This window comes from Electrophorus electricus, chromosome 10 (assembly GCF_013358815.1).
Source record: "Electrophorus electricus isolate fEleEle1 chromosome 10, fEleEle1.pri, whole genome shotgun sequence".
Classification (NCBI taxonomy): domain Eukaryota; kingdom Metazoa; phylum Chordata; class Actinopteri; order Gymnotiformes; family Gymnotidae; genus Electrophorus; species Electrophorus electricus.
Genome location: NC_049544.1, coordinates 2488833 through 2500000, shown reverse-complemented (window position 1 = coordinate 2500000; position 11168 = coordinate 2488833). Strand labels below are relative to the sequence as shown.

The following is an 11168-nucleotide window of genomic DNA, read 5'->3' as shown; positions in this document are numbered from 1 at the left end:
ATGATCACAAAGACAGTGCCAAATGTCAAGTGCCAAATGCTTTATCTTGTCTCTTTTGACTTGCATGATCTGTCATGACTGCAAACATGTTTTTTTTCACACCTTTGCACCACGTCCTGTTCTTCTGTAGCCATACGCCCGTTAAAGAATGCATGCCTAATTATGTTTGGGTATGAGCTTTCATCTACATTTTGTATGTGTGTGTGTGTGTGTGTGTGTGTGTGTGTGTGTGTGTGTGTGTGTGTGTGTGTGTGTGTGTGTGTGTGTGTTTGTTTGTTTGGGGGTGAAATTAAAGAGTATTTGTAAGGTCAACTGTGATACAGTAATGGGGAAGTGTCAGTATGAATGTAAAACCATAGTAGTAAAACGGCAGAGAAAGCATAAATCACTTCAACATTCACACAAATTACACAAATACATACAGAAACATTTAGTGTTCAAGTAGGAATGAGAACAAAGGTTAAACACTAAGACCTCCTTGTTACTCCAGGTCTCCACGTTAGCCAGGTACTGCTACTCCAGGTCTCCACGTTAGCCAGGTACTCTTTAGCCTGTGTAAGATAAACTTTGCTATGGTAAAAAAACCTGGGGCATGATTATTGCCTACCTAAATACTCTGTGAAGGCACGCACCTGTACAGGGTTAAGCGTCAGTGTTTGTTGCACTGCCAGTGCTCCCCTCGCTGTTGGTCATAGTTTGTTAGCATCTGAGTATAATGTTAATTTCCATGTTCATGTAGCCCTTGTTGGTGTTTGTATAGCGTATGTCTATGTTATCGTTAGTGTTAGGTGTGTATATTTTCGATGTTACTATTGTCCTAAATGTTCCATTTCATTAAATGTTTCACTCTGTTGAGAGAGACTGTGCGTCCTGCTTCGTTATATATATATATATTGATAGCTAGCATTCAAGAGAGTAACAACAGTATACTGTGGTTAAAGATGTAGAAGTATTAAAAATAAAACATGGCACATTGGGTTTAAACCTTCTGATTGTACAGCATTAGTTGTAGAGATGTTTACAAAAATCATAAATTAACTATATCAGGTGAGCTTGTAAATAAACTAATGTCCCATAACTATCTGTACTAGGCATGTGAAGCCAATAAAATAAATTTTACAATTACTTGAGCAGTGTCACTAATCCAGCAACAAAACTGTTGCCTTAAATCAGACACTGTGCCAACATATTGCATGTGGTCTTATGCATCCTGATTTCTTTATTCAGAATGGAAAGAGTTATATGAAAACCACCGAATTTCCTTTCTGAAAGGGGCCAGGTAAAGTTTAGGGTAGGTGGTGTGTGAGAGGACCGAAAACCTTTTGCTGTCTGCAGTGTCAATGTTTTTCAGAGAACAGGAAACCACGGGTAAAAAGTATGAGATACAGACCTTTCTTACACATGTCCTCAGTATGTGACTCTTGTGCTTCAGGGAACAAAAAGCATGCCTGTCTGCCTACAGGTGTGAAGCAAAATGGTAAATCAGAAAGTAAGCCATCAGCATATGTTTACTTGCAATGCCTTTTCATGTGGTAGTTTTTCATTGGTAGAGATATTTGCATGACTACAGAATGCTGTCAATACTCTCGTAATAGTTTCAAAAACATAAATAAACAAAAGACACCAACATGAATAACACTACATATAATGAGATATAACAAACGAGAGTTAAGCAAATAAACCATGACCCTAACCCACAGTTTTCTTTCAGCAAGGTTTCTGATTTCATTAGCCAGGCTTTCTATGTTACTATGCCAGTTCTCATTGAATGGCAATGTGGTGACCATAATTTTTCTGATTCAAAGCATAAAGGAAGTGAGTTTTTTTAAATCTATAAATGTGGTCATTTCTTTACTGACTATGACTGTGACAACATAAAATGTTGACTTGGAAAATGTTATGTAACTTTCATTTTTAAAAAAATGAAAAATCATTTTGACGTGCCACGTGGACTACCTCTGGCACATTACCATGAGTGACACCTAACCAAATGCTCATATGGAGCTCCTGTACACGTGGCAAAGCTGTAAACAATCCTAGTTGGTAATGCTTTTTAAAGTAATGGGTTTTATTTCTTTTGCTTTGATTGCGACTCCCCCCTAGTGAAACGAGTGATCATGATATCAGTTCCCCATTTCCAATTTGTGGAAGTGAATAAGGAACACATGACATGGTAACCACAAACACCTGCCAAACAAGCATTTCACATTTCCTGGTGTGTTTTAATATATATGGAACATTGTGGTTCAAATCCCATGAGAAGTTTGCCTGCAGCTGGAAGGAAGTGGTGCCACTTTTCTATTGCTGAGCACAAAATTGTTCAAGTTCAAGTTCAAGTTCGGTTTATTCGTCACATACATAGTCGTACACAGTACAACACGCAGTGAAATGGTGGAGAGTGCTCTGTCCAAACTGAGGAAAAAGAAAACAGGGGTGCAAAAGTTTGTGCAAAAATTGCATATAATGATACAGCTGCTTGTTGTACAGACATGGTTGTAGGACTGACTAAATGAGAATCAATTAATTATAAAAGAATTTTATGAGCAGAAGTAGTTTCTCATTTGCATTGCTCACATTAACTAGCAAACAAACTATCACATGAGGTTAATACGTAATAGTGCTAGCTAATAACACAAAATGTTATATTGCAGTACCACTTTACAATAAAACTAACATTATAAAGTGTTTGTAAGTGGTTTAGTATGTTAATACAATTTAACAATCAACATTAGTCAGAAACGTTAATTTGTTTAACATACATTAACAGCTAACCTTTTTATTTGTGCTGTAATTGCACAGTGATTTTCAAGATGTTTATCACTTATTTAATAACTATTAATAAACAAGTTTTAAAATATTCATAATCATTTCAAGGAGCTCTTGTTATGAAGTGGTACATTTATTATTGGTGTTGTTGCTGTTGTTGCCAGGGTATTTTTGGCAGCTATGAACAGCCCTACAACAATGGTCACCTTATAAGATGCTTTGAAATATCAGGACTGCTTTGTTGTACTAAGTACCTGAAGCACCCAAATGCCTGAATCAGCATAATACTGTACACCCCATACACCTATTATCCTTAACATGGTTATTGCTCACAATGAGTGGACAGTATGCACACAGAAAACATTTTTTCTTTTTGGTGTGGTGTCATTTTGTAGGTCCCTCAAATCCTCTTGCCAGACTTTGCAATGATAATTCACCTCTTACCTTAACCAAAAACCATCCCCGCAAACCCTTCCCTAATACTCTAATACCTACCAAAACGGCATGAATTTGCAAAAAATTTGGGCACTGATTGCTGCCCAAGGTGATAATATTCAGGGATAAAGCAAGTACTTGGCAGTGGGTCCTGCTCTAGGTGTATATGTTTAAATTTTTGAGCAGGAAGCCTAATGAGTAACACACTAATGACTAAGGCAGTAAGGCAGGTAATGGCAACATGTGGGGAAAGGAGTGTAAACAGGGCTCTGTAAGCACATTAAATATTCATATTCATGATAGCACAGTTAAAGAAAAAGACTGAAAAATATGACTCACAGATATGTAGCTAAGAAAAAGCACCTTCTCTCCAAGAATATGGTAGTGTGACTTAGGTTAGATTGATGAGACCAAGGTGAAGACTCTTCGTCATCATGCACAGAGCCAAATTTGTCAAAAGCACAACATAGCATATGACCACAAACACCTCATAACAACTGTTAAACATGGTCGTGGAGAGGTGATAATTTACTCTTGCAAATGGTTTTGATGGTAATTGTTTGTCTGTCTATTTAAACCCCCTCCTGTGGGTGTCTGTGGTGGAAATTCAGCAAACAAGGAGTCAGATGTGGATAAGATTTTATTGAGTTATTAGTTTCAAAAAATGAGCGTGCCTATTTGCTTCGCTCCCCTTTGGGTGATTTCCCTCCCCTTATATAATAGCCATAGCGTTCGAGAGAACGAGGGAGGGTTTGCTTCTGCTGAGACCAGATAACTCCTTGGAAGGAGTGTATTTCTTCAAGGACGTTCTCTAGGGAACGTCCTGTTCTTCTAATCTTATGCTAAGCTTTCTCACGCTTTACAATGATAGAGAAAGAAACACAACAATATTTCCTTCACACTTCCCCCCTTTGATTCTTTGTCAATCATCAACATCATCTAGACTTTAATTTTCAATGAATAGTGCCTGGAGGTCATTAAATTCCTCATAATCCTCATCCACCCCCTTTGGCAGTTCTTGCAACAGTTGATACTGTACACGAGTAAGATTAGTCACCCAGGTGACACAACAATTCATAATACATGGCAGGAAACACAACCATCAATACGACAATGAGCACAGGAAAAAGCACCGTCATTGCCCAGTGTCCCCACGGGCCCAGGGCCGAGGTGAACCATGAGAACCATGAATTGTCTGCTGGGGACGGCTCCTGGATGTCCTGTTTCATATGTGTAGTCAGGTCTGTTATATTATCATAATAATCTGGGATGTGAAAACAACATGATACATTTATCTTCTTACACACCCCACCTTCCTCGGCTAGGAGCAAATCTAAGGCCATTCTATTCTGCAGGACTACTTGGCGAATCTGGTGCAATTCTTGGTTTAGGAGTGTAAAAATCGTCTCAGTCCTATTGGCCAGAGTTAGGACTTGCCACGCTAAACCGTTAATCTTATTCAAGGCTGCAGTGGTGCCTCCTCCCAGAAATATAGACCAACCTATTGCCGATGCAGGGGTGGTCCATGGGTCGGCCAGGGTATAGCCATTGTATTTAGCGGGGTGCTGCTTGCCAGTGCCTCGTTTATGTATGGTGTGTGCATGTGCCCCACGTAGTTTGAAAATAGACACTGGCGGGGTTAGGAGTACTGGTGTGCAACATCCTGACCACTGGAACTCATAGTTCTTTCCAGTTTTCTTGCAATTACTGGCCTTGGTAATGGGGAGGGCGGAGTAGGTTTTTGCCCCACATGCCCACATCATTGCCCCCTGTGTAATAGGGTTGACTATACTGTTGCATCTCCCACTAAAGGTTTTTGTGGCATTCCTTAATTCATTTCTTCCCTGAATGGTACAGTTGTGCCCATCCTTATCTAATGCTATATAATTCACCTTACACTCGGTATGTCCTAGATAAGGGTCAGTGGGTTCCCCCCCTTTTGAACACAAGCACCAGTCCCCTTGAATATTAGTTGTATCAAAAGTCATATCGGCTAAATGCATCTTTGTCGTAGTCTCGCAGTCATTATTTCGATGTGCCACTTCTGCCCTCCCATTACCCGCCCAGCCGGGTATTTTCATCGAGCTTATGATTTCTCTAGATAAATTATAGAGCTGTCCTGTTAGCCTATCTAGTTCACATGTAGTCTTATTGGTCATCTGAGTCGCCATGTCGTGGGTGATGGGTATGGGCGTCCATGGCACCTGAAAGGGGTGACACACTAGGCAAGACTGGTTTGGCTTGGCAGTGGTTGCCGTCACCAATGCCATTGCACAAGCGATATTGCCTTTGCATCTTTCCTCTGGCAGGAGTTGTCGTCCCACGATCGGGGCGAGAGTAGTGAGTAGGATAGTGACAAACAGAGAATTCATCATGAGTCCTCAGGTCGTTCTGGCGCCTTCTTGCAATGAGTGTGGTGTATCCACGTTGCTCGTCCGTCGGTTTTGACGGCGGTGTTAGTCGTCAGCAGCACTTGGAATGGTCCTCTCCACCGCTTCCTTCTGAAGTCCTTTATTAGCACCCAATCACCTGGTTGGTGGGTGTGGAGTGGAGTATCCGTCACCTCGGGAAGAACTGCCTTCACCTGCTTAGACACATGGGAAAGAGATTTGTGCAGAGACACACAGTACTGCAAAAGTGATTCATTGATCAGGTTAGTATCCCAGTCCGGCGGACCCACCCCCGTGTTGGGAGGCCGTCCAAACACTATTTCAAAAGCTGAACAAAATTTACTGGTGTGTGTGTTTATTCCTGGTGCATACCAATATTTTGTTATACTTTCCACTATCCCCCCTTTGCTCATGTGACTCCTCCCATGAGCAATCTCAATTAGTCCTTTCATGTAAGCCGTGGGGAGACAGGGTTTGTTTATCTCTGGGTGTACCCATATCCCGCCTATTTGTTTGCACCCCCCTTTTTTCCATTTCACATAATCTTGTGGAGTAGCTTGTTTTTGGATATCTTTGGTTGTTATCCTGGTTCCATTATCTATTTGTGCCATTTGTGTATGGACTGGTTGTGTGGCTGTGAGTTGAGCTACTTTGTCTGCATAAGCGTTTCCTCTCGACACAGGGTCCCCTGCTTTTGTGTGTGCTGCACATTTTATGATGGCCACTTTCTTTGGTAGTTGGATTGCTTCCAACAGTTCTGCTACTAGGCAATGGTTCTTTATCTTTGCTCCTGAGCTCGTAAGGAAGTTACGATGTCTCCAAATAGCCCCAAAGTCATGTGCCACTCCCCACGCGTACCGGGAATCGGTCCAGACGTTCACGGTCTTATCTTGTGCTAGTTTACACGCCTGTATGAGTGCAGCAAGTTCAGCTGCCTGCGCTGAGTAATTAGATGGGAGTGATTCTGCTTTCACCACTTCTGTGTGTGACACAACAGCATATGCTGCTCGATTAGTGCCTTGAGAGTCACGTTTAGCTGAACCGTCCACAAACAATTCCAGGTCCGCATTAAATATTGGTTCCTCCTTTAAATCTATTCTGGGAGATGTTGCAATTTCTAACACCTGTTGGCAGTCATGGGGCTCTCCCTCCTCCCCTGTAGGCAATAGAGTGGAGGGGTTTAGAGTTGTGCATCGTTTCACAGTAACATTTGGCATCTCTATTAAGGCAGTGTGGTATCTAAGCCATCGCTGAGTGGACAAATGTGCCACCTTTTGATCTTGCAGTATTCTTGACACTGCATGAGGCACATATAGGGTAAGCTTGGCGTAGCCTACTATGTCTCTGGAAGCCACTAGTGCCTTCTCGGCGGCTGCCATAGCTCTTACACATAAAGGTAGGCCTGCTGCGACTGTATCTAATTTTCCTGAGAAGTAGGCCACCGGCCTTTGTTTGTCCCCATGTTTCTGTGTCAATACACTTGTCATATATTGCCCTTTAACGTCTACTGTCTGTTCAAATTATTTGTTTGGGTCTGGAATGCCCAACGCTGGCATGACTTGTAACATCTGTTTCAGTGTTGTGAAGGCCGCCTCAGCTTCCGGCGTCCATTCCGGCTGTGAGGAATTTGACCCTTTGGTCGGTATTATATCTCTGAGTGGTCCCTCATGTTCTGCATAGGATGGTATGAATGTCCTACAATAGGAACACATTCCTAAAAAGGACAACAGTTGTTTTTTCGTCATGGGCTTTGGTATAGTCAAAATGGCATTCACTCGGTCTTTAGTCAGCATGCGCGTTTGTTCAGTGATGTCATGTCCTAAAAAATGCACTTGCTGCTTACAAAACTGTAATTTGGATTTGGATGCCTTGTGGCCTTCCCCTGCTAAATGATGTAGCAGTGCCACCGTGGCTTGTTTACACGCTTCTCGTGTTCTTCCACAAATCAAAAGATCATCAACGTATTGCAGCAAGGCTGTTCCTTCAGGGAGTTCTAAAGCCTCTAGGCTTCGATGTAAGGCGGCATTGTAAATAGTTGGTGATTCACAATACCCCTGACACAATCTCGTGAATGTATATGGCTTTCCTTCAAAAGTAAAAGCAAACTAAAATTGGCTATCCTTGTGCACAGGTACGCTAAAGAAAGCGTTGGCCAAATCAACTACACTGAACCACTTACTGTCTGGTGGGATCTGAGAGAGAATGGTGTGCGGGTTTGGTACTTCTGGGGCTCTAGGGTGTACTGCCGTGTTGACAGCCTGCAAATCCTGCACAAATCTCCATTCATCTCTCCCTGGCTTTTTAACTGGGAAAATTGGAGTACGTACTGGTGAGTCTGGGCATGGTACGATAACTCCTGCTTGTTTTAATGATTGGAACACAGGCCTGATGCCCTCCACTGCCGCTGGTTTTAGAGGGTATTGGTGCTGGCGTGGTCTGTAATCAGATTTTGGGGTGATGTGGACAGGCTCACATCCTTTTATTAAGCCCACATAATTTTTTCCCTGTGCCCATAACCCTGCAGGAACTGTTTTCAATTCCTCCTCCTCTTCCTCTGAGAGGGTAACAGAGGCTGCCATAATTACTATATTAGGACTTACAAGCTCAACCACCCTTTTAAAATTTAGCCTATACGGGGTTGGCATTTTCCACACATCTATGCTTGGGCTGTACATGACTTTACACTGGGGTCCTTTTATCCAATCAGTTGTGCTCAACATGCGTTTTGTCCACAACCCTACTCTCTGCCAGTCTGGGTCAACATGTGCGCTAGCCAGCGACACATGAGGTGCTGCATGTGAGATTGAATATAAAGATTTCTGTTTATCTGAGAGCTGCACCACTCCCGCAGCCCACTCGCAGTCCCACGCTATAGCTGTGATAATCAGACTGTCACTGCCCCTTAAGTCAAATTTTTGTTCAAAATCAACATCAGATCCCTCATGGACCTTCATTGTACAGTGAATAGAATCACTTTGTTTAACTGTCAGCTCACCAGGTAGCGTGTTAGTAACTTCAGTCATAAAATGTGTTAGTACTTCCCCAGCAGTGCACTGCAATTCATACACGTACAAAGGGACTCCTGCCACTAGCTGGACTCCCTGTGTAGGTGTTTCCCACATAACAAATAACCCCTCTGGGTTGCTGCTAATTGTGCACCCGAGTTTACACATTAAATCTCTAGCTAACAAATTAATTGGACAGGTTTCTGACACCAAAAAGCTGTGTTTGAATTGGCTGCTTCCTAAACTACATTGGAGAGGCTCGGACATCCTTTCATCAATGGGATGACCCCCTACTCCGATTACTGTTATCCCATATCCTGTTCTCATTTTACATTCTATTAAACCTTCTTTTAACACTGAGTGGGTGGCACCACTGTCAACCAAAAACCTAACATTTTTTCCCTCTACTTTCACAGTTACCTCGGGGAGGCCTCTTGGCCCTTTACTAATCTGCTGTAATAGTTGGTAATTTAAATTTGTTACTTCCCTTTTGCCGTCTTCACTCAGTGGTCCGCTGCTGTCCTGCCTCTCCACCGCCCGTCATTCGTGGATAGTGGGATCCAGGTCTGTGCCCCCGTCATATGAGTTATCCTCCTCCGGACAGTTTCTGGCAAAATGTCCAAGCTTTCCACAGTTGTAGCATTCCTGCTTTTCCATCCACTCGTTTTTCCCTCCTCTTCCTTTGCCTCTGCCTCTGCCTCGTCCATGGCCACGTCCCCTTCCACGATTGTTTTCTCGTCCGCGACCTTTCCCTTGGTCTCCCACCGTCTGGACTAGCGTTAGCATTGCCTGGTGCGTGGTATCTGCTCGTTGACGCTCTCGTTTGGCGTCTTTCTTTCCCAGGATTGTCTCATGATGCTTGGCGTGCTCCTCAATAGTAGATAGGGGAGCTCTACTATAGCCTATGCAGTTTTTTCTAATGAGATCGCTGATGTCTTTTCTCATATTCATTAGGAAGCTGTTTCTCAGATGAGCTTCCCACGCACCTACTTCTCCGGGTCCTGCTGCTCGTTGTGCTGGTGTGTCAATGCCACAATGGTCAGTGTGGACACGTGTCAGACGGACGAGAAAGTCAGCGATGGGTTCGTCATCTTTCTGTTTGCATGATGCGATCACGTCGGTGTTGATGGTGGTAGGATAGGCCGTTTCCACCCTTTCGATGAGTCCTCTTATCATCTCTCTGTATGGGCCATTTAGGTCAGGTTGGCCTTGGGGCGGTGCATTCCACTCCGGCAGATGGAGACGGACATCTCCATTCCCCCAGTTTCTGTCGATGCGATTATACTGTGGTCCGAGTCGAATCATCAACAACCGTCTCAGTTCAACCTGTGTTGGTCTGCAGGACTGCACGAATGCCATCAGTTCTTGTCCGAAGCGTCGTCCGCCGATGTCACCTGGCTTGCTCAGTCCGTCGGCCGCTTTCATGATGTCGTCTGTAGTCCAGTGACGGTGGACCATAATCACTCCCTCAGGTCCTGACACTTCCACCATCGGGAACTGTGGGGCATAGCCTCTGTCAGGCCCTGCGGATGGCTTTATAGTGGCGTGACTTCGAGTGTGATGAGCCACTGGTGAGGTTATTGTCTCCAGTTGCCGTCTTGGTTCGTCATATGGAGACGGCTTTGATGTTAGCGATGAAGTCCCTGGTTCGGGATAAGGAGGTGGGTTTCCTGATGCTTGTGGTTGTTGAATCAGCTGGGGGCTCTCGGCGGGGCGGCATCGAGGTCAGGATCAGCTAAGGAAACACACTGAGACACTTCATTATTACATTTCTTTTGCCCTTCCTGTTTCTTCTGCCTTTTCTCAGCTTCTTCTAACCACATTTTTGCCTTTTCTAGCATATCCTCACTGTTTTTGTCAAAATATTTCCGTGCTTTCTTATCAGCTTCTCTAGGTTTGACCTCGACTCTCTTAATTAATTTTAACAGGTATGCAACACTCAGCGTCCCTGAGGTATTAAACCCATAATGTTTAATCCAAAACGGGACATGTTTGTTTACATGTTCCCCATAATCTTTACTCATTTGAAAGAATAGGCTACTGGAGAGCTTGTCCTTACCGAACTCATACTCCTTACTATTGCCCGCACCCATTCTTTTTTTTTTTTTTTTTTTTTTACTTTTGGATTCAGGCAACAAACGAACAAATGAAACTTACCTACTCTCTACAATTTTCCTATTTTTTATCTTATTATCCACACCATCTACCCCCGATATGGATTAGTTCCGCTCCAGCAAATCGTGCTAGTATACTGAGTCCACTCCTTTCCTGCGGGGTGTTCTGTCGGCCCGGGCCTATTTCTTACACTAGTACGTCTACTCAGTGTGCCTATTCTCTTAGGCTGGCGGAGTCCCAGACTCCGGAGTCCTCTAGACCCTATTTTTAAGCCCTAGTATCTCATATACTATGCTACTTTACAGACCCACCCCAGGGTAGACTCAGGCGGATCACTACGTCACTTTCTTCTAGGATTGAATTACTGAACTTCACCACTTACTTTATGTTCGTTAGATCAGGCGGAGCACACCACCGGAGTCAAGCGGGACGTCACTCCCTGGTTAGGTACTTTCCC

At 43.5% G+C, this 11168-nt stretch overlaps 1 protein-coding gene across 1 annotated transcript; it reads right to left on the bottom strand.

Annotated features, from left to right (window-relative positions):
* Positions 1–4046: 4046 nt before the first annotated feature.
* Positions 4047–7444, bottom strand: LOC118242188. Its single transcript, XM_035531192.1, has 2 exons — positions 5511–7444; positions 4047–4526 (listed from the first exon to the last, which is right to left on the bottom strand). The coding sequence occupies exon 1, from the start codon at positions 7076–7078 to the stop codon at positions 5573–5575; it is 1506 nt and encodes a 501-aa protein (XP_035387085.1). The 5' UTR covers positions 7079–7444; the 3' UTR covers positions 4047–4526; positions 5511–5572.
* Between the last annotated feature and the right edge of the window lie 3724 nt (positions 7445–11168).

Coding starts and splice junctions, on each gene's coding strand:
- LOC118242188 (XM_035531192.1), bottom strand. CDS start 7,078: ATGACAAGTGTATTGACACAGAAACATGGGGACAAACAAAGGCCGGTG.